Source organism: Hemiscyllium ocellatum, chromosome 24, assembly GCF_020745735.1.
Source record: "Hemiscyllium ocellatum isolate sHemOce1 chromosome 24, sHemOce1.pat.X.cur, whole genome shotgun sequence".
In the NCBI taxonomy this organism is placed as follows: domain Eukaryota; kingdom Metazoa; phylum Chordata; class Chondrichthyes; order Orectolobiformes; family Hemiscylliidae; genus Hemiscyllium; species Hemiscyllium ocellatum.
The window spans coordinates 3,394,404-3,415,157 of NC_083424.1; the positions used below are offsets into that span (position 1 = coordinate 3,394,404).

Sequence of the window (20,754 nt, forward strand, 5' to 3'; positions counted from 1 at the left end):
TTCGATGGTCTCAAATGCTGAGCTTCCAACATTCCACTGGGGAGATAATTCCAACATTTTACAACAGAGGTGTGTGAAAAGATTTCTACCAAGCTGATCCAGAAATGCTGACCCCTTCAGTCTAACTCTAATGCCCTGGCTTCCCCCCAGTTTGAGGGTGGGGGGTGGGGGGAGGAAACGAGATAAAGAATCAAATTTTCAGCTTTGTAACTTGATGATTGAAAAGGAAGATTTCCTCCTCTTATCTTGCCCTTCAACATTCCTATTATTTTTTTGAGGTTAATTACCTTTAGTACGGTTGAAAAACCTCTCACATTGCTCAGCTGTTTTTGCTGGTCACCTTGTTCCTTGACGTACTGAAGGTGAATGGTGCTGACTTGAATGTTAACTGTTGAGGTAAATCATTCCTTGTTTTTTTTTCCTTTGGCATTCCCCCCCCTCCCCACTCCCCCTCCCCCATACCAAGCAACTGGCACCATCTAAATGGAAATACCAGCACCATTTAGAAGAGCCTGAGTAAATCTTTCTCTCCAATCCTCCCACTTCCTCCAAACTAAAGGAGTTGCCATGGGCACCCGCATGGGTCCCAGCTATGCCTGCCTCTTCGTAGGATATGTGGAACAGTCCATCTTCCGCAACTACACTGGCACCACCCCCCACCTTTTCCTCCGCTACATCGATGACTGTATCGGCGCTGCCTCGTGCTCCCACGAGGAGGTTGAACAGTTCATCAACTTTACTAACACCTTCCATCCCGACCTCAAATTCACCTGGACTGTCTCAGACTCCTCCCTCCCCTTCCTAGACCTTTCCATTTCTATCTCGGGCGACCGACTCAACACAGACATCTTCTATAAACCGACTGACTCCCACAGCTATCTGGATTACACCTCCTCCCACCCTGCCCCCTGTAAAAACTCCATCCCATATTCCCAATTCCTTCGTCTCCGCCGCATCTGCTCCCAGGAGGACCAGTTCCAACACCGCACAGCCCAGATGGCCTCCTTCTTCAAGGACCGCAGATTCCCCCCAGACGTGATCGACGATGCCCTCCACCGCATCTCCTCCACTTCCCGCTCCTCCGCCCTTGAGCCTCGCTCCTCCAACCGCCACCAAGACAGAACCCCACTGGTTCTCACCTACCACCCCACCAACCTCCGTATACAGTGTATCATCTGCCGCCATTTCCGCCAACTCCAAACGGACCCCACCACCAAGGATATATTTCCCTCCCCTCCCCTATCAGCTTTCCGCAAAGACTACTCCCTTCGTGACTCCCTCGTCAGGTCCACACCTCCCACCAACCCAACCTCCACTCCCGGCACCTTCCCCTGCAACCGCAGGAAATGCAAAACTTGCGCCCACGCCTCCTCCCTTACTTCTCTCCAAGGCCCCAAGGGATCCTTCCATATCCGCCACAAATTCACCTGCACCTCCACACACATCATCTATTGCATCCGCTGCATCCGATGTGGCCTCCTCTATATTGGGGAGACAGGCCGCCTACTTGCAGAATGCTTCAGGGAACACCTCTGGGATGCCCGAACCAACCAACCCAACCACCCCGTGGCTCAACACTTTAACTCTCCCTCCCACTCCACCGAAGACATGCAGGTCCTTGGACTCCTTCATCGCCAGAACATAACAACACGACAGTTGGAGGAAGAGCGCCTCATCTTCCGCCTGGGAACCCTCCGACCACAAGGGATGAACTCGGATTTCTCCAGTTTCCTCATTTCCCCTCCCCCCACCTTGTCTCAGTCGATTCCCTTGAACTCAGCACCGCCCTCCTAACCTGCAATCTCCTTACTGACCTCTCCGCCCCCACCCTCTCTCCGGCCTATCACCCTCACCTTGACCTCCTTCCACCTATCACATCTCCATCGCCCCTCCCCCAAGTCCCTCCCCCCTACCTTTTATCTGAGCCTGCCTGGCACCCTCTCCTCATTCCTGATGAAGGGCTCTGGCCCAAAACGTCGAATTTCCTATTCCTTGGATGCTGCCTGATCTGCTGTGCTTTAACCAGCAACACATTTTCAGCTCTGATCTCCAGCATCTGCAGACCTCACTTTTTACTTAAATCTTTCTCAACCCTTCTGCTGAAGGGAAGGTTTGTTTATCTTGAGGATGGGTGGAAATTGAGCAGCGTGGCTACTCACTCACACATGACAATTCCAATTATAATGAAAGAAGTAAGCCCCCCCCCAGCCCTCATCAGTCTCCCTCTCTCATCTGCTGTGCTTTTCCAGCAAGGGATGAATGCAGATTTCTCCAACTTCCTCATTTCCCCTCCCCCCACCTTTTCTCAGTCCCAACCCTCAGACTCAGCACTGGCTTCTTGACCTGCAATTTTCTTCCCGACCTCTCCGCCCCCACCCCCTCGCCGGCCTATCACCCTCACCTTAACCTCCTTCCACCTATCATATTCCCAACGCCCCTCTTCCAAGTCCCTCCTCCCTACCTTTTATCTTAGCCTGCTTGGCACACCCTCCTCATTCCTGAAGAAGGGCTTATGCCCGAAACGTCAATTCTCCTGCTCCTTGGATGCTGCCTGACCTGCTGCGCTTTTCCAGCAACATATTTTTCAGCTCTGATCTCCAGTATCTGCAGTCCTTACTTTTTCCCTCTCTCATCCCCCATAAACCACTCAGGCTCCATGAAATATCTCCACATCGGCCGGTGTCCCATCACTGAGTCCTCCTTTTATTTACACAGGGAGAGTCCTTGACCCTGATCCAGCTTCCTCAGATCCAGCTGTCCAAATGAGCAGAACCCCTGACACTCCTGTTTATATCTGTCAGCCAGGGCTCCCTGAATGGACCAGATTAACTGCCCCAGTCAGGGAACTCCTACTCTATGAGATCCCCCTGGCTGAGCCCGTTACAGTCAGTACACTACATGCATGCCATCTCAAAACCGTCCACCCAGTCCATGAACCCCCACCCACCCCCGTGACCTGTCCCTGTAATACCCCAATGACCATTCCTGCTCTCCCATACTGGCCCATGCTGAGCTTCAGTTGATATTGTTGGTAAACAGTCCAAACTCCCACAAAATAACTGAACCAACTCCAATCCAGGGAAAGCACTGCACCACTGACTGCTCAAGCTCTCTCATCTCTGCTGCCAGATGTGCAATGTTTATTTGCACAAGTTTCAATTGCTTACAGTTTTTGCTATTAGTACTTTAAGTGATCTGGATAACTAGATGATTATAGTTAGTGCTTCCTCCCACAGTGCAGCAGACGTGGTTGGGAGAAACAGCCTACACACTTAACAGGCCGCTTCAAAAATCGGATAGCTCAGGGAAGAGGTCAGGAAGTCTGGAATCGTGACTACCTGCCATTACTAAAGGGCTTCCAGAGTATCCTGACTTGGCAACACTCCCAGGCCATTCTCTCAAATATAAACCAATCCATTTAGGAGGGTAGTAAGGAAACACAATCTCACATAAGTGTTTAACGGAAGTGTTTCACGGAAACCGAAAGACTGTGGATGATGATGATCAATGAGAGACCAATTGGATTGATATTGAGTAAAGAGAGTGAGGGATCTGGAACCAAAGCAGCAGATGGGGTAGGGCATGGATTAACCATGAACTGACAGAACTGGTGGGCCGAATGGCCATCCACTGTACCTGTACTCCAGTCAGGTCTATGTCGGCCTACCAGTCTTTCTTACCCCGAAATAGTGTTCCGTCTGTTTTTTTCCCGATGATGAAATACCAATTTATTTGTGTCAGAGACAACCACCTCCAACTCCAACAGCTTACATTTGCATAGCTCCTAAAATATAACAGGATGGCCCCAGGTTACATCTCTGCATTGATAATCAAGTAAAGTTTGACACTGGTTCACATAAAGAGGTGTTATGACAGGTGACTGAAAACTTGGTCAATCAAATAAGGTTAGGGAACATTTTACAGAAGCACTGTGAAATGGACAGCAGTGAGGATGAATTCCAGAGCTCAGGGCCTAGGCATCTGAATCCATAGCCACTGGAGATGCTGCCTGACCTGCTGTGCTTTTCCAGCACCACTCTAATCTACACAAACTGGTTAATGTCAGGGAACAGGAGAACAGAATTGGAAAACCATGAGATGTTACAGATTTGTAGGGACTGTTAGAGGAGGTGACAGAGATAGGGAGGGGGTGTAGGGGCTGGAGGGGGTTACAGAGATGGGGAGGGGGTGTAGGTGTTGGAGGGGGTTACACAGGTAGGGAGGAGGTAATAGAGGCTGGAGGTGGTTACAGAGATAGGGAGGGGTATAGGGGCTGGAGGAGGTTACAGAGATAGGGAGGGGTGTAGGGGCTGGAGGAGGTGACAGAGATGGGGAGAGGGTGTAGGGGCTGGAGGAGGTGACAGAGATAGGGAGGGGGTGTAGGGGCTGGAGGAGGATACAGAGATAGGGAGGGGTGTAGGGGCTGGAGGAGGTGACAGAGATGGGGAATGGGTGAAGGAGCTGGAAGAGGTGACAGAGATAGGGAGGGGGTATAGGGGCTGGAGGGGGTTAAGAGATAGGGAGGGGGTGTGGGGGCTGGAGAAGGTGACAGAGATAGGGAGGGGGTGTAGAGGTTGGAGGAGGTGACAGAGATAGGGAGGGGGTGTAGGGGCTGGAGGGGATTACAGAGATAGGGAGGGGGTGTGGGGGCTGGAGGGAGTTACAGAGATAGGGAGGGGGTGTAGGGGCTGGAGGGGTTACAGAGATAGGAAGGGGGTGTAGGGGCTGGAGAGGGTTACACTGATAGGGAGGGGGTGTAGGGGCTGGAGGGGGTTACAGAGGTAGAGAGGGGTTTAGGAGTTGGAGGGGAGGTGACAGAGGTAGGGAGGGGTTTAGGGGTTGAAGAGGAGGTGACAGAATAGGGAGGGTGTAGGGGGTGGAGCGGGTTGACAGAGGTAAGGAGGGGCTGTAGGGAGTGGAGGTGATTCCAGAGATAGGGAGGGGGTGTAGGCGTTGAGGTGGTATTAGAGGTAGGGAGGGGGTATGGGGGGGTTACAGAGATAGGGAGGGGGTGTAGGGGTTGAGGGGGTGACAGAGTAGGGAGGAGGTGTAGGGGATTACAGAGGTAGGGAGGGGGTGTAGGTGTTGAGGTGGTATTAGAGGTAGGGAGGGGGTATGGGGGGGTTACAGAGATAGGGAGGGGGTGTAGGGGTTGAGGGGGTGACAGAGTAGGGAGGAGGTATAGGGGATTACAGAGGTAGGGAGGGGGTGTAGGTGTTGGAGGGAGTTACAGAGATAGGGAGGGGTGTAGGTGTTGGAGTGGGTTGCAGAGATTGGGAGGGAGTGTAGGGGCTGGAGGGGACATGATGACAGAGATAGGGAGGGTGGAGGGGCTGGAGGGGGGTAGTGACAGAGGTAGGGAGGGGTGTAAGGGGTGGAGGAGAGGATGACAGAGGTAGGGAGAGTTATAGGGGCTGGAGGGGTGTAGGGGATGGTGGAGGGGGTGACAGAGGTAGGGAGGGGTATAGGGGTTGGAGAGGGTTACAGAGATAGGGAGGGGGGTGGAAGGGGTGGTGGTGGGGGGTGGTGACAGAGGTAGGGAGAGTTTGCTTTGCAGGGTGAAAGGTCTGGCGATGAGGGAGCCAATGTGGATCAGTGAGTCCAGGGAAGGTTGTGTAAATGGGACTTGTGTGTGAATGTGGGAACTGCGTGCCTGGAGCCTGAGTGTGGGGATGAGCTGGGGATGATAGGTGTGTGCGCAGAGGTGACCAGAATCGGAGGAACACTCTGTTCCCAGTGACTTGGCGGGGTGATCATGGGGAGAGTGGGATAACAGGGAATCTCCTTGTGGCAATTCCTGGAAATGAGGCTTCATTCCTGTCCATCTGCAGATGAATGGAAATCGAGCGATCACCACCCCAACAAAACTGAACACGTGGGAGAAGAGCACGGAGTTTGGGAATCGAATGGACCTGTCCGCAGTGTGACCATCGTCCCCCTGCCTCAACCAACCAACAGCCGATACAGTCTCCAGTCTCATCACTGCACCTCTCCAAATACTGATCCACACTCACTGAAACTGGCCCAACCAGAAAGGAAGGAACTGTTGACTTAACCCTCTCTTATAAAACTCAAAGGGAAGGAACTGAGACATGAGGTATTTATTACACCAGACAGAGTGGGACAGGGTGGTGGGGATGTAGTTTAGTGTCCCTCTGGATGGTAAAACTCATACTCCAGGAAAGCACGATGAGCTCAGCAGTTATCCTGAAAGCCCTTTCCCTGAAGGGGGTACCATCTGTACCCACCTGATACTTAATGTGACTCTTGGTTTTGCCCCTTTTGTGTTGGGGATCATTTTGTGAATTCTTAAGCAATTACGACAAGCACATATAAAGGTGTACTGCAATTTTAAACTAACTACATTGAGTGTAAAATGATAATTGTTCCTCTTTAAAAGCATGCATAGTGGGTGTCGGAGGAATTACAAAAACCTATGTGTTTTTGGTGGGAATTTTATATATCGTTTTATTGTGACACAAGTCTAAGACTGAAGTATGTTTTCTTCTGTATATTTTTCCGATATCTGACGTTTTTTTCTGTGTTAAGAGGCAAAGTTTTCTCCACAACAGATTCTCTTTTTCCAAAGCCAGTCTTGTTCTTCAGTCTCTCTCTTGAGGTTAGAATCTACTTTGTTTAACTGTTATGGAGGCTCCTTTTAGCAGCAGTTAACAGATCTGATGCTGGGATGCTCTGGTGGTTTGGTTAGTTCAGCCAGACTAGGGCTCAGCCATGTGTCCCAGGGAGCAAGTCCCACCGACAGAGGTAGGCTGGAATTGTTTATCCTGCCAATTTGGGGGGAGGGAGGGTGCAACGTAGGTTTGGGGTAGGGTGAGGTTAACAGGCCTTTAGAGCCAATAGCAGCTGGGGGTTCCTGACCCAGCGGCTCCAGCTAGGGGTCAGAGTTGAAAGTTCAGTAAACTGACTCCTGTAATGAGAGACCATCCAAGAAGCAAGATTGAGGAGAATGGTCCAATCTTTCTCTGGCGTTTTCAGAGAATGAGATATGATCTGATTGAAACAAACGGGATGTTTCCAACACTCAACGTGTTGTTTATTGTGAGGGTAGTTCCCCTGGGTAAGAGCTGAATGATCAAGTAGGGGGGTGGGAAGACAGGCATAGGGTCCCAAAAATAATCAATTGGCCATTTAGGAATGAGGTGATGAGAAACTTCTTCACTCATTGGGTGTGAATCTTTGGAATATATCACCCCTCAGGACAAGGGACGGTTAGTTAGTTTGTAACAGGGGATCGTTAGTTAATGAGTCAAGACTGAGCTCAAAATCTCAGAGGGATTTGAAGAGATTGGGTTTGGAGCAAGGAAGTGGAGTTGATGTCAATCATCCATGATCCGTGATCTGTATGTTAGCATTACCCCAGGGTTGGAAATGGAGAGGATTGGATGGAGGCTACAGAGGGAAGAGTGGGTTGCTGAGTGTGACAGGTTCAGATCCCTATCCTCCCCCAAATCTAGACTCCCTCACAAACACTGAGCAAGCATTCTGAGGATCATGGGACACGTGTCAAGTGTAGAGCAGCAAAGAACGTTTTTTTTCTCCTGTTTTTATTCAAAGTCAGTGTCTACAGTGCGTGATGATGTCATGTCCCTGTTATAACATGGTAATGTTCTCTGATGGATAGGGATGTAATAATTTAACTGAAACTATCAAACTCTAACTGTTTTGTCATGAGATAAGCTATTATGTTGGAGTGTGCTTTGTGAAGATATTATACTAAGTCTGTGCCTGATGAATAAATGTCTGTCACAAACAGGAATGCAACACTCCTCTTTGCACTGTATTATAGTTATTTTATATCAATTTAAATGAAAAGCTGCGATCAAGTATGTGTCTGAGAGAGAAATTCTGAAGAAAGTCAACTTTGAAATCAGATTTAAAACCTTCCTATAAACATAATGGTCACACTCACTCATTGCAAATAACTATATTTAGCCAGCTTTCTTAACCGAGTTAAATGCCACAAGTTGCTTTGCAGCAGTGGTTTTGCCTGCACATACAGAACCATGAGGCCAGGTGACCAAGCAGCTTTAAGGGGTGTTGCGAAGAAGGACAGTATTGGTGAATTTAGGAGGTGGAAGGTGTGGGCAGAAATAGACAGCTTATAGAGATGAGAAGGTTAGGGTGGAGTTCAGGTTCATTCCTACCAGGAGCATAGAGAGGACAAGCAAAGCTACAGCGCGTTGTCTGATGGGTTGGGTGAGCAAGATAAAGCTGATAAAGTGTATACAGCTCATTAATACAACACAGATTCAGGCTAAATGCAAAATGTGGAGAGCAAATAAAGAAATTAAAAGCAAAAAGAGCTTTGTCTGATAGAAACAGGACTCTGAGAGTCTCCTCCAGGCACATGAACAGTCAGAGGTTTGTCTGAGGATGATTATGGACCAAAACAGACACCTATTAGTGGAGGCAGACAGCGTGACTGTGGTCCTGATGGTGCATTTGACCAAGGATGATTATCAGTGACAGTAAACAGGGAGGTTGCTGAGGGATTGGCTGAGATTGAAAATAGAGAAAGAGGAGAGACTTGAAGAGTAATTCCCCGGGAGTAGATGGGATGAGCCCAAGTCCCTGAGGGAAGCAGTGGTGGGAATTATGAAGGCACTGTCCATCATCTACAGGATCCCCCTCCTTTATAGATACCCTTCTTCCAGAACCAATTCGACTTACATTTTAAAAGAATCCAATTTAATCAGGATTACTTGAATCAGCAACGACTGGCATTATTAATCACTAAGCATAAGAAAAAATACTAATACAACATTCATACACACAGATTAGAAATAAGAAGTGAGTCCAAAAAGATGCAAGTTTTAAAAACAAAGGTACCGATTGATCTCGAAATTGTTCACAGAGAGCAGATAGTTGAACCTGTATCTGTTACAGTGGAGGTTACTGGAAGCGCTGAGCTTGGTAGTTGAACAGACAGTTTTGTGATTCTCAGTTTTTCAGATGAGTTAAGATTTTGTCGTTCTGATTCTTTTCAGCTGGAATTGATCTGATTTCCTTTTGTTGGCTGTGGACCTGCTGGATCCTAGCACTCTTAATAATGGAAAATCTTTACCTGCAATGCAGGGGTGACTAGGAAATGGACTTTCACAGCACACTAAAACACAAGCTGAGGCTGGTGCGGCCAAGAGTGTTCAGTTCCACTAGCATACTCCAGCAGAGTTGAAACTGGCCTTTTAACCCTGTCCTAATGTATGTTTCAAAGTGAAAAACACAAAATGTGTTGCAGTTTGCAACATAATTCACAAGAGGAATTATCAGCCTCCATTATCCTTGTAATCACAGCCCAGTCTGTTTGAAGCTTCTTTGGCACATTCACATATTATATTCCAAACACAGAATGTTTGTCAGCCACTGCATGTCCACCAGCAATCATTTTTTCTTTGGAACAATCCACTTATAAAAAAAACCATTTTACCATTAACTGTTCCAAATGGCTGTAGTATTTCAGAGCTCCAATCTGTCATTGTAACCTTGCTACTGCACCACTGAATCTGCATCAGGAAAACACTGGCTAAAGGAGTGGTGCAAGTGATTGGATAACAGAATGGAACGGGGTCAATACTCAAAGGAGAAAATGCTGCTGGCATGTGGGTGAGAAAGCCTGGGGACAGAGCGAACTGGACTGCTTTTTGAAAAGGGCCAGCACAGATTCGATTGGCCAAATAGGCTCTTTCAGAATTACACTCTGCTATGAGGAGGAAACATTTTGAGATTAAATTTCAAACCTTGTGTCTTTATGAAGAGTTTTGTGATAAAGTTTAAACCCTGTGATTTATCAAGTTTGAGTATAATTATAATGGCTTGTACAGCTCTCACCTTGAGTTGACATCTGTTCTGATTCGGTCTGGGCAGGTGGGCTTTGTTCATACTCTTCTAAATGTCTGAGTATCTGTTGCAAATTGCTGATTCTGGAGATGATTTCATGAGTTTTTTTTTTGTGTAACAGATTCTGAGATTGAAGGCTTCACTCCAGGAGTGAATGGCAGTTTAATTTCACAACTGGACAAATGCTCAGGCAGTGCCACAGATCCTGTGTCTGTGATTTACTCCTCACTCCATGGGTTAAGATGTTCATTATGTTTCATATCATTTGCTATGTGCAAACAAAATCGCCTCAGCCCCTGAGGGACACTCTCTCATCAGAGGGAGATGACTGGGTGGTGGTTTAACCTGAGGGTCACCACACGTCTGGGTGAAAGGTGAGGTTGGGAAGGTGGGACTTGGTGGTAAACTCAGCTAGAGCGGGAATTGAACCCACGCATTTGGCATCTCCCTGCATCCCAAGCCAGCTATCCAAGCTAACTCACTCCCAACAATGTGCAATAGAAGTCCACAGCTGACTTTCAGCTTGTGCCAAACCCAATGCAGGGTCCCACACAGTGCCAAGTCTCATCTGAATATCTAAGTGAACAGTTGCAAGGTCCATAAATAGGAATGAACGTAAACAGACCACCAGCATCAACCTAGTTACCAGAAACAACTGGAAAATCCAGCCCTGTTGACCCTGCAGGGCCCTCCTCACTACCATCTGGGGGCTAGTGCCAACACTGGGAGAGCTGTCTCACAGACTGGGCAAGAACAGCCTGACATTGTCACACTGAGAGAATCCTACCGTACAGACAATCTCCCAGAGCCCACCATCCCCATCCCTGGATGTGTCCTGTCCCACCAGCAGGACAGACCCAGCAGAGGGGGCAGCAGTGAGATACAGTCAGGGGGGAGTTGCTCTGGGAGTCCCCAACATTGGCTCCGGGCCCCATAAAGTCTCCTGGCTTCAGGTTAAACATGGACAAGGAAACCTCCTGCTGATTACCAGGTACCGAGCTCCCTCGGCTGATGAATCAGGACTCCCCCATGTTGAACAACACTTGGAGGAAGCACTGAGGGTGGAAAGGGCACAGAATGTATCTGGCTGGGGGATTTCACTGTCCACCACCAAGAGTGGCTGGGCAGCAGCATTACTGATCGAGCTGGTCGGGTCCTAAAGGACAGAGCAGCTGGACTGGGTCTGGGGCAGGTGGGGAGGGAACCAACAAGAGGGAACAACTCAAGAGTGGGCATCCATGAGGTGCTGTGGGCCATCAACAGCAGCAGAATTATACTCCAGCACAATCCTGGCCCGGCGTATTCCCCACTCAACCATTTCCATATGGTAGACACCAGTTACAGTGATATGGCCACACCACAGGTTCAGGCAGATAGATGGGTGACCACCAGGCAGGGCAGGAGTCTCCTGTGGCTACTCCCCCCTCGAACTGATTTGGATACTGTTTGGGGCAATGGGGAGATCGCCTCTTAGGGGGGTATAATTGCAGCACCACAGCTGGCTCTGCTGTGGAGCAGGTTCAGGCAAACCTTCAAGTGGACAACAGTGGTCAGAATCTCACTAGTCAGGGACACAGACAGGCATTCTGTGGCTGCGTCTGACACTCTAGGATGGTGTCTTAACTCCCGGGTCTCATGGTCAAGGATGTCTCTGAGCAGTTCCGCAGAATGTTTAAGGATGAGGGTGAGCAGCCAGAGGCTGTTTTGCACATAGGTCCCAACGACATAGGCAAAAAGAGGGATGAGGCCCTATCGAGTGAGTACTCGGCGTTAAGAGGCTGTAAAGCAGGACCTCGAGGGTAGTAATGTCTGGGTCACTACCAGTGCCACTTGCAATGAGGCAAGGAATAGAAAGACAGGAGATTAATGTGTGGCTAAGAAGATGGTACAGGGTTTCAGGTTCTTTGATCACTGGGACTTCTTTTGGGGCAGGGGTGACCTGTACAAGAGGGACGGGTTGCAGTTAAACTGGAGGGGAACCAGTATCCTCACGAATGCCACTCGGGAAGATTTAATCTAGAGTGGTGGGGCCTGGGAACCAGAGCAATATATTAACAAATGGAGGGATTGAGGGGAAGGTAGATGTTAGGACCAGTAACTCAGAAAGGACAGGCAGATACAGGTAAATGAACACAATGGTACTAATGCGGTCAAGTGTGTTTATTTCAATGCAAGGAGTACTAAATGTAAGGCAGATGAGCTTAGAGCCTGGATCAGTACATGGGACTATGATGTTGTGGCCATTACAGAGACTTGGTTGAGAGGGGACAGGATTGGCTGCTCATTGTTCCAGGGTTTCATTTTTTTGGAAGAGGGAGAGAAAGGTAAAAGAGATGGAGGAGTTGCATGACTAATCAGGGAGAATGTTTCATCTGGACTCAGAGGACATTCTGGAGGGCTCATCCATTGAGGCAATATGGGTAGAACTCAAAAATAAGATGGGTGCAATCATTGATTGGATTATACCAACCATTGAGAGATTGAGCAACAAATATGGACAGATCAATAATGACAGGGTGGTCATAGTGGGTGACTTTAACTTCCCCAAGATTGACTGGGTCTCCCTAAGAACATGAGGCTTAGATGGGGCAAAATTTGCTCAGTGCATCCAAGATCATTTCTTCAAACAGTGTGTGGATAGTCCAACTAGAGGAGGGGCCATAGTGGACCTTGTACTGACTAATAAGCTTGGGCAGGTGACTGACCAGTCAGTGGGAGAAGATTTTGAAAACAGTAATCAGAACTCCATAAATTTTAAGATAGTTATGAACAATTTAAGTCAGGACCTTGTGGCAGCGTGCTAAATTGGGGGAGGGCAAATTACATCAGTATTAGGCAGGAGCAAGGGAGTGTTGTTTGGGAGGAGCTGTTATCAGGCAAGTCCAATTTGACATGTGGAATTGTTTACAGACTTGATGAGAGTTCAGGACTGACATGTTCCCAGAAAGAAGAAAGACAAGGATGGCAGCATAAGGAATCCTTGGATCATGAGGGAAGTTATGAATTTAGTCAAAAGGAAAAAAAATGCAATGCAAGCTTTGAGAAGCTAAAATCAGACTTGGCCTGTGATGAATATAAATGAACAGGAAAGAACTCACGCTCCTAATTCCCTGCTTAAGAAGGGGCCATGAAGTGACCTTGGCAAGTAGAGTTAAAGAGAATCCCAAAGCATTTTCTACACGCATTAAAAACAAGAGGATAACTAGGGAGAAGGTAGGACCACTCAAGGATAAAAGAGGAAACTTGTGCTTGGAGGCCGAGGATGTGAGTGAGATCCTAAATGAGTACTTTGCGTTGGTATTCACCCAAGTGAATGATATGGAGGATAGGGAGATTTGTGTGGAGCATGCTAAAATGCTAGCACATTTTGAGATCAAGAAAGAAGTGATGTTGGGTCTCTTGAAGAGCATTAAGGTGGATAAGTCCCCAGGGTCCGATGGAATCAGTCCCAGGTTTTTGAGAGAGGAGATTGCTGGGGCCTTGATTGAAATCGTTGTATCTTCATTAGCGACTGGAGAGGTCCCAGAGGACTGGCAAGTAGCTAATGTTGTTCCTCTGTTCAAGAAGAGCAATAGCGACCAGTCCAGAAAGCCATAGACCAGTGAGTGGCTCGGAAGCCATTGGAGAGAATTCTTAGGATTTACACGAGTCTGGAAAAGCATGGCTTAATTAGGGGCAGTCTGAATGGCTGACTTTATTGAATTTTTCGAGGAGGTGACAAAGGTGATTGATGAGGGTAGAGCAGTGGATGTTGTCTACATGGATTTTAGTAAGACCTTTGACAAGATCTCTCAGTAGGCTCATCCGGAAGATCAAGATGCATGGGATCCACGGTAACTTGGCTGCATGGATTCAGTATTGGCTTGCCCATAGAAGGCAGAGGGTAGTGATGGTAGTGTGTTTTTCAGCTGGAGGTCTGTGACGAGTGGTGTTCCACAGGGATCTGTACTGGGATCCCTGCTGTTGGATATATATGTATACAAATGACTTGGACAAAAATGTAGATGTGTGGCTTACAAAGATCATTGCAGACAATACAAAGATGGGTGGAGTTGTGGATTGTGTAAAAGGGATATGTATCAGATATGGTGGAGAAATGGCAGATGGCATTTAGTCTATGTAAATGTGAGGTGCTGCACTTTGTGAGATCAAACGTTAAAGAAAAATATATATAGTTATTGGCAGGGCACTGAACAGTATTAATGTACAGAGGGATCTTGGGGTTCAAGTCCGTAGCTCCCTGAAAGTGGCTACGCAGGTAGATAGGGTGGGAAAGAAGGTGTAAGGTGTGCCTGTCTTTATTGGTCAGGGAATTGAGTACAAGAGTCAGGATACAGTCCTGTTACAGCTTTATAAGACTTTGGTTCGGCCACACTTAGAGTATTGTGCTCAATTCTGGTCACCACATTATAGGAAGGATGTGGGGGCTTTGGAGAGGGGGTAGATGAGGTTTCCCAGGATGCTGCCTGGATTAGAGGGTCTGAGCTACAAGGAGAGGCTAGAAAATCTCAGGTTGTTTTCTCTGGAGTAATGGAGGCTGAGGGGAGACTTGATCGAAGGCTATAAAATTATAAGATGTACCAATGGAGTTGATGGTCAGAATCTTTTTTCCCAGAATTGAAATGTCAAATGCTAGGGAGCATGCATTTAAGGTGAGAGGGGGAAAGTTCAAAGGAGATGCAAGGGGCAAGTATTTTACCCACAGAGTGGTAGGAGTGTGGAACACGCTGCCAGGGGTGGTGGTGGAGGCAAATATGATAGAGGTGATGAAGGGACTTTTAGATAAACACATAGATACACAAGGAATGGAGGCATATGGACCAAGGGCAGGCAGAAGGGATTAGTTTAAATTTGGCATCATGTTTGACACAACCTAGTGGGCCGAAGGGCCTGTTCCTGTGCTGTACTGTTCCATGTTCTATGTTCGACCATCAAGACAGGGGATCAACCTTGGTTCAATGGAGAGTGCAGGAGGACATGCCAGGAGCAACACCAGGTATACCTGAAGGTGAGCAGATAACCTGGTAAAGTAATAAAACAGAACTGCCAAACAATGTAAGCAGCCAGTGATAGACAGAGCTAAAGCTAAGCAACCCCATAATCTATTCGCGACTCCTCAGATACTGAATCAGACCATGTCCAGATGCAGCAAGACCTGGATAATAAAAAGGCTTGAGCTGGGAAGTGGCAAGGAATATTCACAGCACACAAGTTTAGAATGATAGCATCCTTACAGTGTGGAAACAGGCCCTTCACCCCAACAAGTCCACACCAACCCTCCAAAGAGTATCCCACCCAAACCCATCCCCTATTAGGTAAAAACAAGGACTGCAGATGCTGGAAACTAGAGCCTAGATTAGAGTGATGCTGGAAAAGCACAGCAGGTCAGGCAACATCCGAGGAGCAGGGAAATCGACGTTTCTGGCTAAAGCCCTTCATCAGGAATAGAGGCAGGATTGCCTGCAGAGTGGAGAGATAAATGAGAGGGGGGTGGGGGTCAGGAGAAAGTAGCATAGAGTACAATTGGTGAATGGGGGTGGGGATGGAGGTGATAGGTCAGAGAAGAGGATGGAGTGGATAGGTAGATAGGCAGGTAGGACAGGTCATGGGGACAGTGCTGAGCTGGAAGGCTGGAGCTGGAGTAAGGTGGGGGAAGGGGAAATGAGGAAACCGGTGAAGTCCACATTGATGCCCTGGGGTTGAAGTGTTCCGAGGCAGAAGATGAGGCGTTCTTCCTCCAGGCGTCGGGTGGTGAGGGAAGTGGTGGCGAACACGGCAGTGGGGGGGGGGGGAGTGGAAGTCACTGAGCATGTGATGTGAGGGATGGAAGTGATGTCACGTGTGGTGCATGAGGAATTGTGAGGGGCGGAAATGGCCATAATGGGGGTGGAAGTGACGTCATCCATCACTATCTGGGTGGGGGCTGCAGCAGCCTCATGGCTAATGGCGTCCGAGCAGTTCCAGAGGCCGGGGGAATCTTCTGAAATGTTTGAGGAGTGTGGGTAGATAAAAGTTTGTTGTACTTACAGTTTTTGATGTTTGAGATGATATTGAAATACACTTCCCTGAAGACTGGGCAACTTAGCATGTCCGATTCACCCTAACCTGCACATCTTTGTGCCAGGTAATGACCATATCATACAGGACAGAATCCTCATTTTGAACATTTGAAGAAAAATTGACCTGAAGACAGAAAACAGCAAATTGTGGTAAGTGATTATTTGCCAGATAGCAGGATGTGAATGCAATGTTCTCCAGAGGCTACTGCTCCAATCACTGGGGTTTTGGATTTCAAATTAGTTTGATATTGGAATCTGTCTGTCTATCTTTTCTCTCATCCTAACTTCCAAGTGTCCGGCCATGGGCTTCCATTGGCTCAGTCCATGTTTGTGGGTATAGTGGGGCCGTGTTGGTCTGTGACTGGCCAGGAAGCTCTCCTCTTGTTACCAGTGTCTGTCAGGCAGATAGGAAAGAACTACACATCAATACCCCGTCTCATTGGCTGCATTACAGACTCAAATGACCAATAAGATGGCGTACGACCTGAATCTTGAGCTTCTGATCCAGAGGTAGGGTCTCTACCAGCACACCATGAGAACATTACAAACCTCTCCCTGTCCCTTCTGCTTTAACACACACTCTCACACCATCCCTATATTCTGTCCCTTGTCTCCATTCTACTAGCCTGTCTAAATTTTGTTGTAGTTAAGATTAAAATGGTGCTGGAAAAGCACAGCAGGTCAGGCAGCATCCGAGGAGCAGGAGAACCGATGTTTCGGGCAAAAGCCCTTCATTAGGACTGAATATTCTTGATGAAGGGCTTTTTTTGGAACTCTTTGCCACAGAAAGCAATGGGGGCAGAGTCCTTTGTGTACTTGGGCTGAGATAAATAGATTGTTGATCAATCGGGGAAACAAGGATTAAGGGAAAAGACAGGAAAGTGGGCGCGAAGAGTGTCAGATCAGTCATGATCCTACTAAATGAGGGATCCAATCCTGCTCCTGTTCCTTTTCTCCTATTCATTCGTGAAATTGCATTGATTTCCCTGCTCCTCGGATGCTGCCTGACCTGCTGTGCTTTTCCAGCACCACTCTAATCTAGACTCTGATCTCCAGCCTCTGCAGTTCTCAGTTTTGCCTAAATTTTGTTGCAGCTGATTGACTTCATCTTCACTGTTTGTCTCACTTCCAAATTTGTCATCGTTTGTAAATTTTGACATTTTATCTACATTCCACTTCCCAGAGGAGTCATTTTACACCGAAATGTGAAGATCCCCTGTCTGACAACCAGAAGCAATGGGTTTCAGTTCAAGTCCCACTTCAAGAGCTGATCACCATGGAATGTGTGACATAACAGATGGGTTCTCAGTCAGCAAATCCCTTGGATATCCTGAAGGGAGGCAGGAAGAGCACAGGAGGCTGCAAATGCAACATTCCTGATGAAGGGCTTGTGCCCAAAACGTCGAATTTCCTGTTCCTTGGATGCTGCCTGACCTGCTGCGCTTTAACCAGCAACACATTTTCAGTGCAAATGCAACATTCCAAAGAAGCCTCAGGAACTGGCAGAGTGGGGAGTGTTCTTGTGTAAATATCTCTGGAGGTGAGAGGTCGTAGTGACATAGTAGTCAACACAACATAGGGGTGTTGATCTTCATTAACTGAGGTTGGTCTCAGTAAGTGGGGAATGCACTGACCAGGTTAGGCTGGAAGGCCTGGGGCTGTTTTCTGTGAGTGGAGGGGGACAAGACCCAGGTAAGGTGGATACAGAGAAGTTGTTCTCGTTGGCTGATGGTGCACGGACTCAGGAAGTCAAATTTAAAGTTTTGGTGGTTGATATGAGGAAGGACTTGATTGAGAGTGAATGGGGGTGACCTGGAAATCTCCATCCTTGTTGGGGAGGGGGTGTGGACAGTGTTGGTGGGAACAGAGATGATGAACAATTTCAAAACAAAATTCAATGAGCACCTCAGGGCGATAAACCTTCAGGACAGAGATGGACATGATTACTCTCTGGATAGCATGCAATAGACTGAATGGGCCCTTTCTGGGCTGCAGACTGTGTAATCACTCTTACTTTACAGAATCATAGAATCCCTACAGTGTGGAAGAAGGCCATTCCGTCCATCAAATGCCCCTCTCAAGAGCATCCAATGCAGACCCACCTCCTACTGATCCTTGTAACTCCACATTTCCTGTGGCTAATCCACCAAGACTGCACCTCCCTGGACAATATGGGACAATTTAGTATTACCAATCCACCCTCACCTATGCATCTTGGTACTCTGGGAGGAAACCGGAGCACCCGGAGGAAACCCACACAGACACGGGGAGAATGTGCAAACTCCACACGGACCATCCCCCGCGGCTGGACTCGATCCTGGGTCCTTGGTGCTGTGAGGCAGCAGTGCCAGACTTCTAGGCACTCACCATCCTGACTTGGAAATGTATCCTTCAGGGTCCCTGGGTCAAAAATCCTGAAATTACCTCCACAACAGCATTGTACAGGTCTCTACACCCCAAAGACTGCACTGGTTCAAGAAAGCATCTCACTCCACACTCTCAAGGGCAGGCAATAGCTGCTGGTCTTAGCAATGATGCTCACACCCAGAGCATGAATTAAGAACAATGTTTATTGTATTCCTTTTCCAACCTTGTTGTGTTTGTGAGAATATTTGATCACGTCCAAAATAAACAATTTGTACTGATGACTTGGATCGGAAATGAGCTCCATTACATTGATCTTCCATTTATTCAAACAAAATAGATTCCAGCAACAGAGTTCTGATTTGTTCTGGTAAGTCAATGAACATGAAAGGCACAATGAGCAAGGCTTCATTTTGATATGGCACAACATTATTTCTCACACAAGATTCATGCAATGGAACACATGAAGGAATCAATCAATAAACTTCAAAAGCACCTACATTTCTTTTTCTGTCTGCAGCCATGCTATAAAATGATGCGCCACGTCTTGTTAGCAATACATGTTCAATTACTTCAAAGAGGAAAATGTAAGTAAATCATCAGATGCTATCAAGGAAGAGATTTCTTTCAAAGTAACCAGGCATAATGCGATTAACAGTACTGAAAGTAGACACTGTATAATGAGCTTCACTTTGATTCCCTTTGATGGGACTGGTTCTGTAGAAACATTGAGTTCACTGTTTTATGGATTGGCTACTGTGAGGATACAGTATTAAGAAGTGTATTTTGTCCTGTTTTTTTTAAATGACGAGAGACTGAGACAGAGGTGTGGAGTGGTCTGCTCAAAGTCAGTACAGTAAACAGCTTGTGACATCTTGAGGTTCTTTTTTAAATTGCAATAATAGAAGCAGCCTGGATGGGTGTGGTCAAACTCCCCCTGAACCAGGATTCTCAGTTTTAGCTTTCAGCAGTTATTGGGGTCTTGAAGCTGGATGTGGAAGCTCTTATTCCCCTCTCTTGTACAGCTAAAAGCTGGGGTTCTGTCTGTCAGAATGTGCTTTTGATGTTCTTTCCTCCTGAACTAGAGATACATCGTGTATGAGATAATCTATTTCTCTGAATTTGCCTTTGCCAAGGGTTTGTTTCTGGGATGTTACTATATTGGACCAGTTGTTGTTTTGTAGTTAAATAATCAATTCTTCTGTTAAAGTTTCCAACAGAGTTGAAGTTAAATTTCTTTGTTTGTATTCTAACTGTAGAGAATGAATAAAAGGTGTTTTGCTGAAAGCAGAGTGGTGGAATTACATTTGGAACACAACATCTTACACTTCCCTTTAAAAAGAAAATGTGAGGGTCTAGGCTATCTCCTTGGGATATTTGAAGGGGGTTTGGTCTGGTCCATAACACAACGTCATACCTGACAGATAAAGGAGTGTGATACCGATGGACTTGGGAGTGCAGTTCCCTCACACCAGCCTTCCAGCAGACCGTCTGTCCACATGATGGTGTTTCATTCACACAGAATGTACAGCACAGAACAGGCCATTCGGCCCGGCTGCTCCATGCTGGTGTTGATGCTCCACACCAACCTCCTCCCATTCTTTTGCATCTCACTCTAGCCTATAAGGTTGTTAATGTAATATTTAAGATATATTTAAGGGATCATAACACCGTGTGCAGCAGCAACACTTGACAATATTCAGGTTGTGGTGAGTAAACGTTGCACTATATCTTGCCATTCCTGTGTTTATGCAGCTTCCCATTACAGTTTTACAGCAAAACTGAAGGGGACAGTAACATTGTGTTCTTGCTGTGAACTTCAAACCTATCTTTCTGGATATTCAACTTTGTCAGAGTCAGAGGGGACTGAGTTGAAGCAGTTGAGATCCTGAGGGAATTTGACCGGTTGGATGTGGAAAGGATGTTTCCTCTTGTGGCAGAGTCTAAAATGGGTTCCTCCACTGAAGGCAAATGTTTCTTCCTGTCTACCTTCACTTTCAGCCTGACCTGACCTACTCCAGGAAACGGTCACTGTGTCAAAATAATGGTTAACCTGTTGAAGATGGAGACAAGGAAACAGCTTCTCTCTCAGAGGATTATGAGTCTTTGGAAATCCCTTCCCCCAAAGGCAATGCGTGCTTTGAGGAGAGAAATAGAACAGGATAGCACAGCAATACCCCCTTTGACTCAACATGATGCCAAACTAAGCCATATTATTCAGCTTGTCCTTGGTGCAGAATCTTGAAATAATTTTAAGGCAGAGGTAGATATATTCTTGATTCCCAAGAGGATGAAAGGTTATCAGAGATGTGCAGGAATGTAGAGTTGAGGGTAAAATCAGACCAGCCATGATCTTATCGAATGGGGAAGCAGATTTGAAGGGCCGAGTGAGCTCCTCTTGTTCCTTGGTTGTATTTTCCTAGTTGGTAGGGGGAGGTTACATCTCGGAAGAGGTAATAGCTGGCAGGAAACT

General features: G+C 47.2%; 1 protein-coding gene across 2 annotated transcripts in view; it reads left to right on the forward strand.

Annotated features, from left to right (window-relative positions):
* The window catches only part of adgrd1 (adhesion G protein-coupled receptor D1), a 299,554-nt gene extending 291,768 nt beyond the window's left edge, over positions 1 to 7,786 (forward strand). For both annotated transcript variants that reach the window (XM_060843366.1, XM_060843367.1), the window contains one exon: positions 5,832 to 7,786. In XM_060843366.1, coding sequence (XP_060699349.1) covers positions 5,832 to 5,927 — 96 coding nt within the window. In that variant the 3' untranslated portion in view covers positions 5,928 to 7,786. The remainder of the gene's footprint in view (positions 1 to 5,831) is intronic.
* The last annotated feature ends 12,968 nt before the right edge of the window (positions 7,787 to 20,754 follow it).